This window comes from Tursiops truncatus, chromosome 8, assembly GCF_011762595.2.
Source record: "Tursiops truncatus isolate mTurTru1 chromosome 8, mTurTru1.mat.Y, whole genome shotgun sequence".
NCBI lineage: Eukaryota > Metazoa > Chordata > Mammalia > Artiodactyla > Delphinidae > Tursiops > Tursiops truncatus.
The window spans coordinates 38,587,222-38,608,431 of NC_047041.1; the positions used below are offsets into that span (position 1 = coordinate 38,587,222).

The 21,210-nt window shown below is 45.2% G+C and overlaps 1 protein-coding gene across 11 annotated transcripts in view; it reads right to left on the reverse strand.

Moving 5' to 3' along the window:
• Positions 1-21,210, reverse strand: part of AMOTL1 (angiomotin like 1) — a 176,372-nt gene that overhangs the window by 101,929 nt on the left and 53,233 nt on the right. The window contains exon 1 of one of the 11 annotated variants that reach the window (XM_073808295.1): positions 6,955-7,248. The exons of the other annotated variants lie outside the window; for them this stretch is intronic. Within the exon in view, the coding sequence (XP_073664396.1) occupies positions 6,955-7,003 (49 nt within the window). The 5' untranslated portion in view covers positions 7,004-7,248. Of the gene's footprint in view, positions 1-6,954; positions 7,249-21,210 lie in introns of those variants that run through there. 11 annotated transcript variants of the gene reach the window in all.

The window sequence follows — 21,210 nt, forward strand, 5'->3', positions numbered from 1 at the left end:
AGAAATCAAATCTATTTCGATCTCAACCATTAAACATGAACAGAATCAGTTCCAAAGAGTAAGGGACCTCAGTCTAGGTCTAATTTATAGGGGCCAATGCTCTAAAATAGTGCTTCTCAAAGTGTGGTCCCCGAACCAGCAGTGACAATATCACCTGGAAACTTGTTAGAAATGCAAATTCTCAGGCCCCATCCAAGACCTGCTGAAACAGAAAGTCTGGGGCTGGGGCCCGGCAGTCTGGTTTTAAAGAAGCCTTCTTGACGATTCTGATGTCCACCCACGTTTAAGAACCACTGCTCTACAACTGTACATCTAAGGCGCAGTCCGTTTCCTCTGGGAAATAAACAGCTTGGTCATCAAAGGAAAGGAAAGGGAGCTGCCAGTAGTGAAGTTTGGGACACAGTGACATCAGCCCTGGCTTACTGTACCTCGGGTAATAAGGACTCCAAACTCTGAACTAGCTCAGGACAGCACACACCTCCTACCACCTCCTGTGGTCAGGGCGGAGAGAAAATTGTTCTTTACTCAGAAACTCTTGGTTTAGAGGTAGGGAAAAGGTATATTCTATAAGGAGCACTAGATCGTGAATAGAGTATCCTAGCTTCTAACCTCAATCAATAAATAATATTTGTAAACAACAAGGTCCTACTGTATAGCACAGGCAACTATATTCAATATCCTGTAATAGAGCATAGTGGAAAAGAATATGAAAAGGAATATATATATGTATAACTGAATCACTTTGCTGTACAGCAGAAATTAACATTACATTGTAAATTAACTATAAGGACATAAAATAAAATTTTAAATAAATAAACAGTATTTGGTATACAGCTCAGTTTTCCCAAGTGTGAAAAGGCAAGCTTCTATGAGTAAGAACTGGGAAACCAGTTTCTCAAAGAAAAAGATACATGAGAAAACACATAACATTATAAAACCATTTGTCTTTCTGCTATGTTACTACTACTACTAGTAATAATAATAATGATAATAATAGGCATTTACTGAATGCTTTGAATGTGCCAGCACTGAGCTAAGTGCCGTATATGCATCAATTCATTTCACCTGCATGCAACTCCAGCCGGTAAGAACCATTACTGTCTCCACTGTCTCCATGAAGTTGCACGGGTCTGAGATCACACAGAAAGGAGGTGGCAGGGCCAGGAAGCAAACTAGGGCCAGGAAGCAAACTAAGTCCATCTGACCCTAAACAATCCAAAATACTACTGCCTTCTTCATTTTGACACATATTCTAACTTTAAATCAATTCAACCTTACTCATACTCAGTTTTAAGTACTGCATTTTCTTTTTTTTTTTTTTAACCTATTATGCCATGTGCTGTTCAAAAGAGTCCTCAACCACTCAGTTTGCCCAAAGTCCTTCAGCCTGTGCTCAAGAACCAGGGTAACCCACACTGAAGAATTCATGTCAGTAAAATATCTAAAAACTAGATCAAAGGCAAGAACCCATTTTCTTCCCACCGTGCTTGGGCAACATGCCCAGGGAAGCCCTCCCTGACCACCTGATCAAAGTGAGACCTCCCTGCTGCTTCTCTGTGCCCCCAAATACATCACGCTCTTCTCTTCTATCATAATATTAACACCTGGGAATGTCCACATACCACCTCACCAATAGCGAGCTCTGGAGAGTGGGAACTATGCCTGATTCACCCGTGTGCTTCCAGAGCACTAAATGCATAATCAACACCTAAGAGATGGTTTAGAAGATGGATAGCAAGACATACACATTCTTAAGAGGGTAAAAGTGAACTACAATTTGAATATAAAATGTAAAACCATGAAATTTTTTTTAAAAAATAGAAAATCTTTGGAATATTAACCTAGGCAAAATGTTCTTAGATGTGACACCAAAAGCACGATCCAGAAAAGGAAAAACTCAATAAATTGGACGTTAGCAAAATTAAACATTTTTTTCCTGCAACTGAAAAGACAGACTACATACTGAAAAAAATATATACGCAAGCCACACATCTGACAAAGGACTCATATCTGGAATAGATAAGGAATTCTCAAAGCTCAATGGCAAATAATAATAATAATAATAATCCAGTTAGAACACGGCAAGACGGGAGCAGACATTTCACCACAGAGGACATACAGGTGGCAAACAAGCACATGAAAAGATGTCCAACGTCATTAGCCATTAGGGAATGCAAATTAAAACCATGATGAGATTAAAAAATTTACTGGGACAGCTAAAATAATAAACAAAAGCTGGTGAGGATGCAGAGAAACTGCATCTCTCACACATTACTGGTGGCAATGTAAAATGGTAGACACTCTGGAAAAGTTTGACAATTTCTTAAAAAACTAAACATACACCTACCATACAAAACCCAGCAATCCTAATCCTAGGCATTCGTTCCAAAGAAACAAAAACTCTGTCCTCACCAAAACCTGTACATGAACGTTCATAGCATCTTTAACTGTAAGAGCCAAAAACTGAAAACAACCAGGTGTCTTTCGGTGGGCAAATGCTTAAGCAAACTGTGGTCTATCCACACCAGGGAATACTACTCCGCAATAAAAAGGAACAAACTAGTGATAAAGCAATAGTCTGGGTGGATCTCAAGGGTATTATGCTGAGTGAAAAAGCTAATCTCATAAAGATCACATACTGCATAATTTTATGTATGTAATATTCTCAAAATTATACAGGAGAACAGAGTGGTTACTACAGTTTAGAGATGGAATAGGGGGAAGGGGAGGGTGACCATAAAGGGGTGGCACAAAGCAGGGCTTTGAGGTGATAGAATAACTCTGCATCTTGATTGTGGTGGTAGCTACAGGGAGCTACACATGTGAAAAAAAAACTGCACGGGAGGATAACACACACAAACCCGAATGTTTGCACGTAAAACTGGTGAAATCTGAATACGGTCTGGATCGCACCAAGGTCCATTTCCTGGTTCTACTGTTGTACTCTGGTTATGTGAGATGTTACCAATGGGGGAAACTGGGTGAAGAGTACAAGGGACCTCTCTACTATTTTTGCAACTTCCCATAAAGTTATAATCATTTCAAAACTAAAAGTTAAACAAACAAACAAGTGAGCTACAGGCATTTTACTTAAAAACAAAACAAACAAGAAAAGAGGTGTACATAGCTGCAGTACTGGCCAGTGAAGTCCCAAATACAGATTGAAACACACACAGTAGGATCATGTGACTTTATTATTCTTTTTAAGTTAAGCCCAATTCTCCAGAGGCTTAACAGGGATACATTTCCTAACACGTTAGGGCTACTCCCCCCGCCCCCCCAATAAAGGGAGAAAAAATGCCTGATGTGTGAGACACTTTGGGAGTCCAGGAGTCTGGTCCTAAGAGCCTGGAATGAATATACCCTACGATTTCACAAGGATGGAGGCCAAGGGCCTCACAAGTTAGAGAAGAACTCAGAGTGGTGGCAACACGCAAGCCCAGGCGTGCCTCCGTTCCAGAAAATGTAGTGTACGGATCCACCCACAATGGCCAAGATTTAAATGTTGCCTTCCCTCACAAAACAAACCAACAAAATAAAACAATTTTTTTAAATCGCTAAGCAAACAAATAAAAACCTCAACAACCTCAGACTATTTCCAAGGAAACTTATAATTATGTCCTCTTACTTGACCTCCAAGTTACCCCTTGCTTTTCAAGTATTCTATTGCCTAGTGAATTCTGGGACATAAGAACCTACCAAAACTAATGAAAGAATAGGAGGAGAAAAATTATTCAAAACACTAGAGAATTTCCTGATCTAAGCTTTCATATGCATTTAAAATGCAGATAGCTACTTGCAAGGAGTGAGGATGTTACTCTGGGAGAATTTTGCTTATCAGGACTACTAATGGGTCTTACAAAGTCACTTCCTTTTTAATGTATTGGCCTGGAAAATCAGATTTTTACGATTTTCACTAGCAATTCCTTGTTTTCTAAGTTGTTCATTATTTTTTTCTTTAAAAAGCTTTACGTTATACAGTGCTTTATCATTTTCAAAGCATTTTCACAAATTGCTATGAAGCACTGGTACCTAGGGGCTGTACTTTTCAACAGAACTCTCACCAGCCAGACTGCCATCTAATTTCAATTAGGTCGGTCATCTTTCCCCCAGGCCCTGGGTCTACAATTCTCCACAGGGGTAGACTTAAAAAAAAAAAAAAAGCAGAGCTCTATCCACAGAAGCCTCCAGACGAACTGGCCAAGGGCAGAAGACACTCTCAAGTCTAATCAGCAGAGTGCCTTCCCAGAAAATCACTCACATTTCTGCACTCCTGTGCTTTTCTTAACAGCACTTTAAAATCTCATTTAAACCGAAAGTCCTCCATTAGCTCGCATGAACAGATGTATTTTTAAGTGCTTTGATCTCCACATGCCCTTCAGTACATTAGTATTCTTCACCCCCCACCATCACACAGAACCAAAAGACCAAGACTTGGGTGCATTTTAAAAAGAAGGGAGGGCTTCCCTGGTGGCGCAGTGGTTGACAGTCCGCCTGCCGATGCAGGGGACACGGGTTCGTGCCCCGGTCTGGGAAGATCCCACATGCCGCGGAGCGGCTGGACCCGTGAGCCATGGCCGCTGAGCCTGCGCGTCCGGAGCCTGTGCTCGGCAACGGGAGAGGCCACAACAGTGAGTGGCCCGCGTACCGCAAAAAAAAAAAAAAAGAAGGGAGAGGGGACTTCCCTGGTGGTCCAGTGGTTGACTCTGTGCTCCCAATGCAGGGATCCTGCAACAAAGACCCCGTGCAGCTAGATAAGTAAACATTTTTATAAAAACTAAAAATACTAATAAAAAGAAGGGAGTGGGAGTGGAGTGAAGAGCACCTTCTCTCCTCCTATCCACTTGCAGAGTTCACAAGGGTTTCCTCATTTATCTTGAAAAATGTATCTCACAAAAGCAAAGTATACCCATCCAGAAACTAAACATCCCCCATGCCCCACCAGGGAGAGTAGAGGCAGGCAGCTCTAAAGCCTTCTACTCTATGCCCTACTCCTTTTAATTCTGGTCAAATCAGTGGTTTCCAACCCTTTGCTCCTCTGTAGAACAGTTCAAAGTGTATTAAGGATTGTGCCCACATTGCTTCCATAAAAAGCATTATAGTAGATGTACTATGATGATCAGAGCAGCGTCCTGGGAGATAAATGTCACACTGGTCTAGATGCTTCAAGAACTTGCAAGCTGGAGAGACACCAATGCTTAACTTGGGTCGGACGTCCACGGAGAGCTGCCGGGTCCAGGAGTGGTGGACACCCCGGAGTGGTGGGCAGCCCGGAGTGGTGGGCAGCCCGGAGTGGTGGGCAGCCCGGAGTGGTGGGCGGCCAGGGGAAATCTTAGTTTGGCAGCGACACACTGGCCAGTTTTGGAAGCAGAGAGAGAGAAATGACTATTCAACATTTCAAGCCCAGACTTTTCACTTCCTGAAAAGGAAGGAAATTTTTTGGAATAGTAGCTGTTAATAATCCCTCTATTCTGGTTGTATTTGCTTATAGCAAGTAACGTTATTGTTTGGGGTAGTCCAAAACATCTTCCGGCATCATAAATGGCTCTAGTGACCCACTATCTCCAACACCACCAAGGACTTTAAAAAGCAGTACAAAAACTCGATTCTCCTAACATGCCTCGGAAGAAGAAAACGGGCAACCGTGTCCGCACTGTATCAGGACAGGGCAAAGGAACTGAGGGGGACCGAGGGCGGAAAATGTTCGGTCCCAACCTCAAAGGCTCCGAGGCCCATCGTCAGGGCCACGTCTACTGAAGCCTCAGTTCAGGTGATCCACACACTAGCCGGGCATTTTCCAAAGCATGTGCCACTCGGGGACAGGAAACCGACGCCAAAGCCAAAGAAGCAAAGACCCTTCGAACAAAAATGGAAAGGGAAAGTCTTTACAGCCACCAATCAAGATACTAGAGAGTAGGGCGTGGCGAGGCGCGGGAGCTGCGGGCAGGCAGCCGGATTCTCAGCCTGGGCTCCTAAGAGGGAAACTTGGAAAGGTCGCCGCGGCGGAGGCCCTAGAGGTGGGTGCGAGCCAGCGCTCGTCGGTTTCGCCGCCCGGTCCTCCAGCCCGGCTGCCCACGGGGCACGTCCGGCCCCTGCCACAGCGCGGGCCCCGCTCTGCCCAGCTGTCATCGACCGAAGTGCCACGAAAGTCCCATTCCAAGAAGAGCCATCTCCACTTGGAAAGTTTAATGTTCTTCCCCCTGAAACCAGATTCTTTTGAAGCAACACGAACAGCAAGGGAGAGCTGGATCTAACTCCCCAGTTTCTGTCAAAGAAACTTGTCCCGGGAGAACAAAGAAGAAGCAATCAGAGAACGCGATCCGAGGACGGGGGTCCGCGGCGCGATCGCTTCTCCGCCCCCACCCGCCAGAGACTAGACTTTGGGGCTACAGGAGGGGTCCGGCGCGTCGGGCGGGCCACCGTGCGCGCCTTTGTCTCGCGCGCAGGGAAGCGGCCACCGGCCACCCCTTCCGCCGCCTCCCTCGGCCGCCGGAGAGCCGCGCGCCGGCGCGTCGCGGAGAGGGCGGCCATATGGCAGCGCCCCTCCGGAAAGGCCAGCCCCAAGGCGAGGGCGCGCCTGCAGCCCCGGCCACGGGCCACGACGGCCAAACGACTCTCAGTCTTCGAGGGGGCGCGGGGAGGCGCGGCGCTGCGACCCGGCCGGCCGGCTCCGGGGCCTGCAGAGTGGCGCGGGAACAGAGTTCTGATTTTTCTTTTTCTTTTTTTAAAGCAATATGGATAAGGGAGATCAAGATTCCGGTGGCAAGCACTCCCGGCCCCCGGCACCGAAAAGGCTGCCCAAGTCGTTCCGGAGCCGGGCCGATCTCCGCCCCGAACTCCCGGAGAGGAGCCGCCGGCCCGGAGCGGCAGGGGGCGGGGAGCATCGATGGGCCGGGTCCTCTGCGCGGGAGAGTCGGAGGCGCCCGCCCTGCGCCCGGAGCGGGGACTGGTTACCTTTCACTGCAGACTCACAAGTTCCCCGCCGCAACTTTGCCCTCCACATGAGGCGATCATGGCTAGTTCAGTGCCGCGGATGGGGAAGGCGGCCGCCAGGCAGCGCGCCGGGCATGGCGTGTGGCAGCCTGGGGAAGCGGCGCCCGACAAGCAGCCCCATTCACAAGGAAGAGGAGACACGCCGAGGCTTCCCCTCCAGCCCCAAACCGGACCACCGCCGCTGGGTCCTAGAGCGTCCCGTGCGCTGCCGCCGCCGCCCGCGCTCCCCGCGCCCCGCGCACCGCGCGGGGAGGGTAGTCCGGGATCGTCACTGTAACCCTACACTTCACCCCCGCCCAGCGCCCGGCCGCTGGGCCCTAGAGCCCGTCTCCAGGCTTCCGCCGCCCCTCCCGGGGCCCGGGAGATCGCCAGCTGAAATTGCCCCGAGCTCTAGCTGACGTGTCTCCCCGACAGTTAGGAGGGCGACGGCCTCCCTTGTTTTGGTCCCTGCCGAGGTTTAATTCATGTCAGACTCCACTTCTCCTTCCTTTGACTTTCTCTTCCTTCCCACCAGGCCAACTCCGGCCGAAATCGGTTTCCCGATCTGCCCTCAAAGTCCAGATCAGTTCTGTGTAGGATTGTTTTCTTCTTAAGCGGAATTTCCAGATGAAAAGTGGCCAGACTTTTCTCTTTGCATTCCCCTAGCCCCAGTGCTTCTATCATGCACTGGGATTGGGCGACAAGCTGCTGCTCTGGGCTCCGTTGACTAGCAGAAGGGCCAAAACAGATTCTACAACCTCAGATATTACAACCAGTGGTCACAAACCTCTAGGCTGTTACCTGCCCGAGCGGAGGCGATTAAAGTAATTCTGGGAGAATGTTGCTGATTCTGTCCCACCTCTTAAACCAGGCTACACTGAGTAACACTCCTCACCCACCCCAGTATACTCAATTGCAGACCTCGGGAGCCTTGATCTGGGGACCCCAAACCTACCCACACCATGTAACATCTCTCCCTAGCTTCCAGGAGCTGTCTCTGCTGCTTACAGGAGCACAGGCCAGGTAATAGTATTGCAGTTGCTGAGGAAGATGTTAATAGGAGAGCCAGGGCATACCACACCTCTTACCTTGTGCGCCTCTCCTCTCTGCCTTCTGTCTAGACCAGAATTCTTTCAGGAATTCCCGCCTGGACTGTGGCAATTAGCTAACTAGTCAGCCAGCAGTTTTACCCCTCCACTCAATCCTGGTGGGTTGTGTGTCCCTCTGATTCCAGTCTTTCCTTGTGATACATCCCTGATGGTTCAGTAACCTCTGCTCTCAAGATAAAACCCAAATGCAATAATTTAACAATTATTTACCAAAAACCTACCACATTTAAAGTCCGATACCCTAGTACTCGATAACACATAAAAGAAACGAAACAGCAGCTCACCAGCCCTTCAAGGATTTATTTATTTAAGATAACAAAATACGCAACCACAGAGCAGGAAAGCACTGGAGATGCTTGGAAAAAGTGGAGAGCAGCGGTCCCCTAACCTTTTGGCACCAGGGACCGGTTTCCTGGAAGACAATTTTTCCAAGGACTGGGCTGGGCGATAGTTCAGGCGGTAATGCGAGCAATGGGGAGCGATGGGAAGCGGCAGATGAAACTTCACTTGCTCGCCGCCACTCACCTCCTGCTGTGCGGCCCCGTTCCTAACAGGCCAGCGGGCCCCTGGTGGAGAGGACTGAGTGCATGCAGGAGAAAGGAGAGCCTTGAAGAGTGGTGGAGCTCAGAGCCACTGGCATTGTATGAATTTAGCATAGGCTGGGGGAGAGGTGATGGATAGAAAAAGGAGGGAAAGTAGGAAGGAAACTAACATTTATTAATGGCCCCCTATTAGATACCATACTATATCCTGAGAGGCAGCAGAATTTAACAGTTACAAGCATCCGCTGGAACAAAACAGAAATGAGTGGTTGAGTCACAGCTCAACCACTCTACCTGTGGGCACTTAGGCAAGTCATCTACCTTCTCTAAACCTCAGTTTCTTCATTTGCAAGATGAGGGAAATTGCACCAACCCTCACAGGGTGGTTGTACGGACTGAATAAAGCAACGAATATAAAATACTTAGCACGATGCATATAAGTGCTCAGCACATTTGCTATTATTTCAAGCAACCCTCCATTAGCCCTGGACATAGGGAGCCCATCTGGGAAATAGCTACAGGAAGCAATGACAACTGAGGTTGGGAGACAGAAAGGAAGAAAGAGATACCATGTAGATACCAAATCTTTGATGCCCAATACAGGGAAGACACAAAATCTCTGAAGCAAGATTTTACTCTTTTCATTGACTAGACAGCTATCCTGGGAGAAAGAACAAAGTAATCAAGTTAACTCAGATTTTGTGCCTGGGTTACAGGAAGAATGGATCATTCTTGGAACATTTATAAACCAGTTGGTCCAACGGATGAACCAATGATGGAAGAAGCAGAGTTGAGAGGGGAAACTGGTTTGAGAGAGATGTTGACAGGCTTCCTGTCCTCTGGGCAAGAGAAAAAAGGGACAAGAGCCTGGGTGAGAAGTCAAGGACAGAAATGCAGAGAAAAACAGAGATGCAGCTTTGAAGATCAGTTTACTTGGAGAATGCCCACGACAGAAAATTCAGGAAAGGAGGAGGCAGAAGAGGCAGACGCTGGGGAAGTAGAAGAGCTAGGAAGGTTTCCAGGCATGGAAGCTAGAGGAAGCTTTAAGAAGATGGTCCCCCTATCAAATGCCACAGACTCCTAGACTTCTGAGGAAGTGACAGGCACAGCTTGTGGGCTCAAGAATCTGCTGATTCAATCGGGTGGACCCAGCCTAGACTTTTCAAAGTGATGCCGAGTGATAGTTTACTAGGCCAATTTTCCCCCTCCGCTCACCTTAATTTCCTCAACCATTAATAATCACTATATCAAATGCAGAAAATGAATAATCTTCTACATCAAATATATCTGACGCGTGTTCAGGAACTGAGGGCTGAGAAAAAGACTTCAGATTTAACCAGCAAGAGTCCATCGGTAACATTTTATAGTATATTTGGCTGCAGATCCTGACTAAGGCTGGGGCCAAAAAGAAACAAGGTATGTTTACAATAAAAACTGGATGCAGCTTTACTAGCAGTAAGGGAGTGAATCAGTCAGCATCTGTGATTTTGGACCTATGTACTCACTCTACAGGTTAGGATCCTTTCTATAAAGCGACCCAAGTTGTCTTTTACTCACCCCTAGGAAAGTTAAGAAGGTGACAGAGCAATTTTGGCACTCTTAGGGACACCTCAGGGAACAGTCTTTAAGTCCAGACAGGGCAGGTACCAGGATGTTCCAGACAAGCACAGAGGCTGGAAGAATAGTGAGGGAACAGAGGACTCCAGGAAGAGAAGGATGAGCATGGTCTTAGAGTTAAGTCCTGAGCTCTAGTCCGGGTCCACCTATTTCTAGCTATGGAGAGTAACAAAATGTAAGCTTCAGCTACCTCCTCTGTAAAATGGGAATCATTACATTTAGCTCATTGGCTTATAGTGAGGATTAGAAAAGATATGTCAAGTGCTGGGCACATAATAGGAATTCAGTAAAAGAAACCCTTCCCTTCTCCAGCGATTTGAAATACCAAGGAATTTACTTCTCTATTACAATGGGAATCCTCTCCCTGCCCCCACTCTTCTTCTCTGCACCCACCAAACACAGCCTTAAAAGTCTTTATCACCTGCTACTTGGACTAGGATGGGCCCTAAGAATGGGCCTGAGCTTGCCAGGAGGGAAACAGCAAATGGCAAAAAAGGAGTGGACAGGCATGTCCACAAAAGGGACAGCTACTGCCCGGCATCACCTAGGACAGGTCACACTACAATTAGTGGTTCTCAATGAACACCTGTTGCACGAACAAACCAATGGCTCAATGCAGCCAGGCTGCCTTAATCAAACGCTTGTTTTGTTTCTAGAACATAGAAACCCAAGTTCTGTAGTGCTTCCCAAAGTGTGATTTATAAGCCAAAGCATGTAAAATTTTAAATTCCTGATGTCTCACCTCCAAATTCTAGAGATTCAGGGTCTCTAAGGATGGAGTCGTCATAGAATCCACTGTAAGCAATGCCAAGCCCACCAGAATTCGAGGGTCAAGGACTAAGGCCTCCCATTGGTTCACTGGGGTCAAGGTGCTCTTCCATTTCTCTTTCAGCAGCATTTACTGTATCCGAGCTCAATATGATAAAGGTAAAGGACAATGGGTGACATATTAGAACGTTAAAAGCAAAGCATTATGGGAGCATGCAGGAGTGACTGGCTTTGTACAGGGAGGGAAAGGGGCAGGTTCCAAGAAATCCAAGTGCTGAGGGAAGGACGTCCTTACTAGCAAAGGCAGGGGAACGGAGAGGGCACATTGCTGTGCTTCTCAACACTTTTTCTTTGAACTTCCTCTTTTCCAAAACATAAAACGGTCACACCAACCCCAGGTTTGCTAAATCTATATTATTGCCAGGTAAGAGGATTTCTTCCAAGCTTTTCTTTCAGTTCTCTGTTTTACAAAGACAATAGTTGTAGTTTTTTTTTCCTGCTTATTTCCAAATATAAAATCCCGTTCTCAAATAAGCTCCTCCTCTGGAGATTCTGACATATGCCCTGCCCCCATCTTGTAAACTGTTAACAGGAGCAAAATGCAGGGGGTCCTGGAAGTGCCCGAAGCAGAGGATGCCAGGAGAGCACTGCTGTGAGGAAGGTGGGGTCAGGGGTGAGCCTTTTCCAGGCCAGACTGACTGAGAACGGACAGTGAAAAACAAAGAGGAAGACGTGCAAGGCAAGTGGAAGACGCACAGGTGAGACCGCTCTGCAGTTCCGGAAATACCGGGTGCCTTAGAGATGGGTAAACTGCTCCCAGGAGGAGTTAAATGTCATATAACAGAATGGGTCATTTGAAAACCCTGCTCCATTTGAGGCTTACCCCAGGACTCTGTTGATTATGGAAAAATTGCCCAATAAATATGTATTAAGTACCTACTAAGGGCCAGGCTCCGTGCTACCATCCTCCACAGGCGTTTGGCTCATGTAGTGAGTTATGGACCTGAGGCCTGTTTGTCTGGATGTTTTCAGCTTCACACCCACGGTGACACACTGGCCTCTTCTTGCCTCATAGCTTTCTCCTCTGAGCGTATTACATAATATGCATTAAACGCATAATCTGATCTATATAAAACACAGGAAGCAGAAGGTGGATACCATCATGTCCAGGCAAAATGCACCTACACCAAAAAGCTAAAAAGGAAGAGTAGAGACATTGTCCCCAAATAAACCTGGGGTCAGATCCTGACTGAGACACTCAGTAGCTATGAATATAAAGCACCTGGCATGTCACAGGTATTTAATAAATGATGATCATTCTGTTATTTGCTACTCTTAACTACGGAAACCTCGGGAATACTGAAAGCTCGTACTTTTTGGCTAATTGGCTATTTCAGGGTTTCTCAGCTTTGGCACTCTTGCCATTTGGTGCTGAGATTTCTTTGTGGTAAGGACTGCCCTCCACATTGTTGGATGTTTAGCCGCATCCCTGGCCTCTACCCACTCGATGCCAGTGGCAACCACCCTACCTCCCACTCCAAGTTGTGCCAACTAATAATGTCTTCAAATATTGCCAAATGTCTCCTATAGGCAAAACTCCCCCCCGCCCACCGGTTGAGAACTACTGAATTAGATGAGTAGTTAATGGTGCCCAGTTTACAGGCTCCCAAGCTTCTAACCATACTGATCATTCCATTGAGCTGTTGGGTGAATCCAATCGCGTACTAATAGGAGGCGGCCTCAGTTTTGTTCGTTCTACAGTATATATCACACTATGGTAATTTCTTCCCATTTCTCTCTTCATGAACAAAAAACCAATTAGGTTTTATTCTGTTTCCAATGATGGTACAGATATGTGGTTTTTTTTTTTTTCTAAAAACTGGAATCATACTGAGTTTCTAAAACAAGAGCGACATACAATCGCTATCGAAAACAAGGACTGTCACAATAACTGGAGATAACTTTGATCAGAATGTTCAGACTTAATTAAGATCGCTTGTAGTCGCCTTTCTGAAAAGGATGCAGGTATGTTTTATTCTGAAAACATGTCCTCTCTGTTCATAGCTAGAAGGAACAGTGAGAAGAATGGCCCCTCCATAGCCTACACAGCAGTTCTAGCTCTTCTCTTTCTAGAATATGCACTAAAGACCAGCATCCTTCCAGCACATCTTAAATGCCAAAGACAGAGAAGTGGGGAAGCTCTCACCATTCCCAAGGGCTCCGGCCACTCTGGATGGTTCAATTCAGGAGAAAAATTTGTTTTACAGCATAATCTCAGACTGGGGTGGAGGGTAGGTTAAGAGTTAAAATTCACATCTTACATGGTAGGTGATCCACCCAGAAATCAGGAATTATTTACTGTGTGTCAGCAACAGAGCCAGTATCATGCTAAGCAGAACAGAGTCTTCAGAAAAGTCCAAGGTCGGGAGGGGAATAATTAGAAATAACTAGAAAAAATAAAGTCCTAAACAGAAGGACTAACTGAAAGGATTAACCGAAAGCACAACAGAGTTTGAAAGAAGGCAGAGCCATGTGAAAGCTGCAGTGGTTCATTCATTCATTCAAAAAATATCAACTACATTGAATAAGCCACACCCTCCACTAGGTGTGCAAATACCCTGCTATGGGCTCTGCTTATTAAAATGTGTATAAATAAACCTATCATTTCAAACTGGTCTATGTGCGATGAAGAAAAGGAACAGGGTGCAATAACAAAGACTCACGAGGGAGAGGGTGGCTACTTAGGGGGAGTGGAAAGGGAAGGCTTCTCCAAGGAGACGAAGAACAGGGGCAAGAGCCATCCAGCGGAGCAAACAGCCTGTGCGGAGATCTTGAAGCAGGAAGGAGCTTAAAGGAGGCATAGGGAGGAGGGCCTGCATGGATCCAGTCTGGAGCACCCCGGGATGAGTTCCTTAGGAATGTTACGAGCCTCCTTTACCCAGCATCTGGGAATGGTCCCTTTCCAGTCATCCTTTAGGATGTAATACCTTATGAGTGTCAAACAATATGAGTTTCAAATTAAGTGGAAGAGAGAAAAGGAACGTCAGAAAATGACCAATTTGGGATGAAGAATAATAAAAGGATTAAATGGAAACAACCTGAAAGTGAACTCCACATTGGTCACCACGTGAAAGATGCAATCTCTCTACAGCCTTCATCTGAGTTTTTTTTTTTTTTCGGTATGTGGGCCTCTCACTGTTGTGGCCTCTCCCGTTGTGGAGCACAGGTTCCAGACGCGCAGGCTCAACAGCCATGGCTCACGGGCCCAGCCGCTCCGCGGAATGTGGGATCTTCCCGGACCGGGGCACGAACCCGTGTCCCCTGCATCGGCAGGCGGACTCTCAACCACTGCGCCCCAGGGAAACCCCATCTGAGTCTTGTTGAAAACAGGGGAAGACCTAGGATGCTCAGTGCCAGTAAGGCAGTGGTTCTTAAACGTGAGCTGCATCAAAGTCACCAGAAGAGCTTGCTACAACAGACTGCTGGGTCCCACCCTTGAGTTTCTGATTCCGCAGCTCAGGGTGGGGCCCCAGAATTGCACTTTTAATCTAACAAGTTCCCAGATGATGCTGATGCTGCTGGTCCACGGACCACACTTCGAGAACCCCTGGTTTAGGATATTTGGGGACCGACATTTCTGTGCACTCAGAATCCCAACCTAAATGAGGGAACAAGCAAGAAGCATTGTAGCAGGAGAATGATCAAAACCCAGTTTTCTGTCTCGAGTGAGCAAGTACGGAATAGTGTGTCTCCTCTGTACCAGGTGATTTCATATGTTACCTCATTTCATCGCTACATAACACAGTGCATGGCAGGCTTCATTATCCTTGTTTTACGCATGAGGAAAAGGGGCTGGGCCCCAGGTTATAGGAATCTCCCGAGATCACATGGCTCAAAAGTGACAGGGCCAGGATTCAAACCTGTTCTTCAAGGCAGAGTTCTTGATCTTGACGCTACACTACATTGCCTTGCATACACACAGCTCCCTCTCCAGGCTCCCCTGGACGGGAGAGATGCTCCCCAGGCTCCAGACCCACTGCCCCGCTGCAGAGCGCTCTGAGGCCGACCCTGTGCAGCCAGCGATGGGTGCAGACACTTTTCACAGACTCCTGGGGGCTGCTAGGGACCTGAACTTGTTACCAAGTTCTTCCCTTTCTTTAGGGAAGGGAATAAACTCTACTAAGCCTCCACAAACGCACTGCCCTAAGCGTGTTACATACATCATCTCTTTCAAAACCACCAGGGGTGGTTTTCAGTCTGTGGGGGGCAGTTAAGTATTCTAAAACACAAGCTGAGGAGTGAGACAGGCCTGGGCTCAACTTCCCTTCTGTCATTTATTAGTTATATGACTTGACTAAAGCTCAGTTTTTCTTCTTTTGAGAAGTAGTGGTTACAACAGTATTTGCCTCAAAGGGTTGTGAGAAATTCATGAGTCACTTGCATGTAAAGCTCTCAGCTCTTAACATGCAGCACATACTCCATAATTATCAGCTACGATTACTAACCTGTTATCCATTTTCTTTCAAAATATGGCCATTTTAGAGAAGCTTTGATTATTGCTGTGCTAGACGGTCCTAGACACACAGCTTCTTCCGTTGACGTTTCTCGAGTTTGGGAATATTCAATTGGTAGATCCAGGAAATATGAACGGTAGGCATCTTGATCTGAGCCCCGCCCACACCCTAGCTAGGAAAAATATCTCAAGAGATCCTTACAAACAAAACAGGAAAAAATGGGCTAGCTTAGGTATTTTAGGTGAATTTAAAATAATTAAATAACTACACCCGATGGGTATTGAGTAATGGAATGATATTAACTTGGGTGGGGGGTTGAGGTCAAGGGATCTGATGATCCCACAATGGTCAATATTGGTCAAGTTATATGTGAGGTCAGGCTTAGTTCTCGGTGCCAGGTTGAAACAAAACTTTCCTCTTCGAAAGCACTCAACAGAGGTTGAGCAGCATGGGAATCGATGGAGAAACCAGAGCATCTTAAAAAAGAGACCTACAGCCACTGTGGAAAACAGTATGGACGTTTCTTTAAAAACTAAAAATAGAGTTACCATATGATCTGGCAATCCCACTCCTGGGCATATACCCAGAAAAGACGAAAGCTCTAATTTGAAAAGATACATGCAACTCAATGTTCATACCAGTACTGTTTACAATAGCCAAGACATGGAAGCAACCTAAGTGCCCATCGACAGATAAATGGATAAAGAAGATGTGGTATATATATACAGTGGAATGCTAGTCAGCCATAAAAAAGAATGAAATAATGCCATTTGCAACAACATGGATGGACCTAGAGATTATCATACTAAGTGAAGTAAGTCAGACAAATATTATATGATATCACTTATATGTGGAATCTAAAAAAATAGTACACATGAACTTATTTACAAAACAGAAATAGACTCACAGACATAGAAAATAAACTTATGGTTACCAAAGGGGCAAGGGGAAGGGATAAAGTGGGAGTATGGGATTAACAGGTGCACACTACTACGTATAAAATAGATAAACAACAGGATTTACTGAATAGCACAGGGAACTATATTCAATATCTTGTAATAAACTATAATGGCAAAGAAGAGAAAAAAGAATATATATACACATATATGTATAACTGAATCACTTTGCTCTACACCTGAAACTAACACAATATTGTAAATCAACTATACTTCAATTAAAAAATAATAATAAAACAAGAGACCTAGTAGGGAGAAAAGATTAAGATACAATTTGATAGCCATCTTAAAATATTTTGAGAGCTTACAGAAAGAAAAGAGGTACAGACTGACTCTGTGTTTACTATAAACACTCTAGAGCATTGTTTTTCAAATGGTAGTAGGCAACCTATTAGTGGAAATCAACTGAACAGGTTAATCAGCATTTTAAGTAAATAAAATAGAACAAGGTGGAAAATATCAGATGCAGCCAGTCTAATAAGGAGTAATTGCTATTCCATGAAACTTCTGTCTTAGTTATACTTATATTCAAATTTGTATGAGTCTATAAAGTGTATCTTTATGTAGGGTCACAATGAAAAAAAAAAAATGTTTGAAAGCTCTAGAAGGTAAAACATGGACAACTGGGTGCAAGAAACAGGAAATCAGGTTTCAGCTCCCTCAAAGAAAGTGTTATAATAATGATCACTGCATAACAATAAACTAGGTTTTCTCATGAGGCAGGACCCCCTCCCCCATATATACATCACCCCCTATGGTGATGGTCTAGCCCACGCTGAGGAACCATGCATTAAGGAAAGAGGGCACTGGGTGTTCCCTCCAATGAGGACACGAAGATGCTCTAAACGAGTAGATCAGACCTGAGCTTCTGTTACAAGAGAGAATGGAGAAAACCAAAACCTCAGTATCCAGACTCCATAAGTCATGGAGCCCATCCAGGAGCAGGCAAATGCTCCCGTGTTTATATATTATGTAAAATAAGCATGCATCGAATCCCTGAAGCTGTTCAGGATTTCTGCTGTACGAAGGGCTAATTTCCAACAACCATTTTCTAATTGATAAAATAGCGCACCCGTCAGCCATGATTCTCAATAATGTAAGCACCTTAAGTGGAGTCCAGTGGGGACTAAATACCCAGTGACAGGACCTGAGCCATGTTTTACCACACCTTCTAACAGAGCAAGCTAAAATCTGACATGAAAAGCAGAGCACCCCCAGAGGCTGCTCCCACACCCAGAGCTGCCAGACACCACCAGCTGGATGTGAATATCAGATAAGCAACAAAAGTTTTTAGTATATTATGTCCCAAATATTGCAAGGGACATATATATACTACTAAAAAAATCATTTGCTGTTTATCTGAAATTTAACTGGGTATCCTCTATTTTTGGATACCCAGTTTAGATTTTGTGAATTCTGACAATTACCTGCCTTCGTGAGTGATATCGCTATACTTGCTTTAGAGGATTCCTCAGTCCCTCATTTGGCAAACAGTGTGCAATGTCAAGCTGACAGTAGTAGAAAGCAATAATGATGATAATAATGGAAAAAGGAGTGAAATTCAAATGGACACAGTGTAACAGCTTTGTCCCACTGAACCCTACCATGCCAAATTTAAAGGCCTTTTAAGAGTGGGACAAACAGACCCTGTAAGTCATCAGGATGTGCACGGCATTTTGAGGAAAGAGTTAATGAGGGGAGCTTCCCTGGTGGCGCAGTGGTTGAGAGTCCACCTGCCGATGCAGGGGACACGGGTTCGTGCCCCGGTCCGGGAAGATCCCACATGCCGCGGAGCGGCTAGGCCCGTAAGCCATGGCCGCTGAGCCTGCGCGTCCGGAGCCTGTGCTCCGCAACGGGAGAGGCCACAACAGTGAGAGGCCCGCGTACCACAAAAAAAAGAAAGAGTTAATGAGGTTACAGTCCCACTTTGCAGAGTTTCCGTGCTCAACCTGGGCATGTTCAAGGGAGAAGATTCCGCTTCATTCACCTTCACTCCAGTATTCAGAACTCAGTTTCGGGGACCCCAGAGGAGGAGCTGACTTTGGCTGCCACCAGCTGTCCTAACACAAACATAACCTGTTCATGCCCTGTACCCTTCCTCTTGCAGCACATGCTGTGAAAGGTGGATGACCTCCAGTAAGCCTGCCTGGCTTCCCCTTGACCTCCATGACTAAGTCAGGTTCCTCTTCTCAGGGGTCCCACGGTCCCTTAAATACTTCCTATATAGCACTCACCACAATAAAAAATAACTGTAACCACTCATGGAGTGCCAACTATGTGCTAATCAATTTGTGTGTGTGTGTGTGTGTGTGTGTGTGTGTATGTGTGTGTGTGTGTGTGTGTGTGTGTGTGTGTATGTATGTGCGTATCATCTCATTTAATCCCTCCCAACTACCCTATGAAGTAGGTATGTGCATTCCCATATCACAGATGGGTAAAGCCTAGAAAGCTTAGATAACCTACACAAGGTCACACAGTCAATAAGGGCCCACTGGTCTGGAGGAGCCAGAGTACCACATTGTAAACTTTTCTATTAATTGGTCTTTCTCTCCCAGGGAAGGATTATTTCTCATTCACCCTCGTGTCCCCAAGCCCAGCCTACAGTGTGTGGCAAGTGGTAGGCAGCATTGTAAATGGGTCAGCCCATTATTTTACAGTCAGATAGGCCTGGATGCAAATCATGGTTCTGCCAAGAATCAGCCACTGAGAATCAGGAGTTTGGGTTCTAGTAACTTGCTCTGGAATTGAGGACAGAGGTTAGGAATCCCAGCAAGAGAGAACAAAGCTAGGCTCAAGCCCCAGCTCCACCACTTCCCAGGTGTGACTTGGCAAGTTATTGAACTTGTCTAAGCTCCAACTCTCCAACCGTCAAATGAGGGAAACAATAGTACCTGCTTCGCAGCATTGCTTTGACATTCCTGACGTAAAGTTCTTAGCAAGACACCTACACATGAAAAGCCCTCCACAAATATGAGCTCTTTTTATTTTAATACATTCTAAAATGCCATTTGAACTGGAGTAAGTAATTTTGGGTTAACTATTGGCATAAGTAGTGCAAGTTTCAGACACAGTTTTTATTCAGGAAATCAGAACTTGGGCAAAATAGTGTAAATAATTTGGGGGAATCTATTTAAAAGAACTATTCAATGCAGCTCAATATTAAAAAAAAAAAAAAACCCAATCCAAAAATGGACAGAAGACCTAAACAGACATCTCTCCAAAGAAGACATACAGATGGCCAAGAGGCACATGAAAAGCTGCTCAACATCACTAATCATTAGAGAAATGCAAATCAAAACTACAGTGAGTATCACCTCACACCAGTTAGAATGAGCATCATCAGAAAATCTACAAACAACAAATGCTGGAGAGGGTGTGGAGAAAAGGGAACCCTCTTGCACTGTTGGTGGGAATGTAAAGTGATACAGCCACTATGGAGAACAGTATGGAGGTTCCTTAAAAAACTAAAATTAGAACTACCATATGACCCAGCAATCCCACTACTGGGCATATACCCAGAGAAAGCCATATTTCAAAAAGACACATGCACCCCAGTGTTCATTGCAGCACTATTTAATATAGCCAGGTCATGGAAGCAACCTAAACGCCCATTGACAGACGAATGGATAAAGAAGATGTGGTACATATATACAATGGAATATTAGCCATAAAAAGCAACGAAATTGGGTCATTTGTAGAGACGTGGATGGACCTAGAGACTGTCATACAGAGTGAATTAAGTCAGAAAGAGAAAAACAAATATTGTATAATAACGCATATATGTGGAATCTAGAAAAATGGTACAGATGAACCAGTTTGCAAGGCAGAAACAGAGACAAAGATGTAGAGAACAAACGTATGGACACCAAGGGGGGAAAGTGGTGGGGGCGGTGGTGGTGGTGGTGAGATGAATTGGGAGATTGGAATTGACATGTATACACTAATATGTATAAAATAGATAACTAATAAGAACCTGCCGTATAAAATATAAAATTAAAAAAAAGAACTTGTTACAAGGGCAATTAAATAATAATTTGTGTAATTATATTTTAATGACTGCCCTCTCTCCAGAGAGCAAGGCCTGTGACTGCCTTGCTTACTTCTATATCCCTAATGCTATGTCAGTCAGATAACTGAGCAGAGACTTTGTTATCTAGAAAAAAAAAATCTCTACTTGTTTGCATTCTATTCAACTAATATCCCAACTTCGTATCATATCTAAAGTATCCAATTAACACCTAATAAAAATATTTTGTTGTTATTTTTTTAAAAAAGGACTATTCAAGGAAGAATTTAGGCTTTCTAGTAGTTACACAACACTGAAAGAGTTCCCAGAAAAGGGAAAAAATATCCAAGAGAAGGCTGGGAGTGGGGAATCCAGGCTACCATGTCCACTTGTATAAGCCATTCACTGCACAAGAGTGCCGGGCTGACAGATTGAACGAAGCAGAGGTGTGGGGCTAAAATCCAGCTTGCCCTCTGCTCGCTAAACTGGGAACATGGACTCTGCTCTTCATCCACTTGGAGGGGATGCTTTTTTCTAATTTGCTCAGAGGCACTGTTTGGGCTGGTGGCAGCTCTAGCTTTATACTTTCGTAATTGATTCTCTTTCCCCTTTTCTTTCAGTGTCACTAGATGAACAGAACAGGGGAGAAGAAACAATGGAGCTCAGGGAAGGAAGACATACTTGAAAGTGATGAGGGATGTGAAGGAAGGCGGGGAAAAAAGGAAA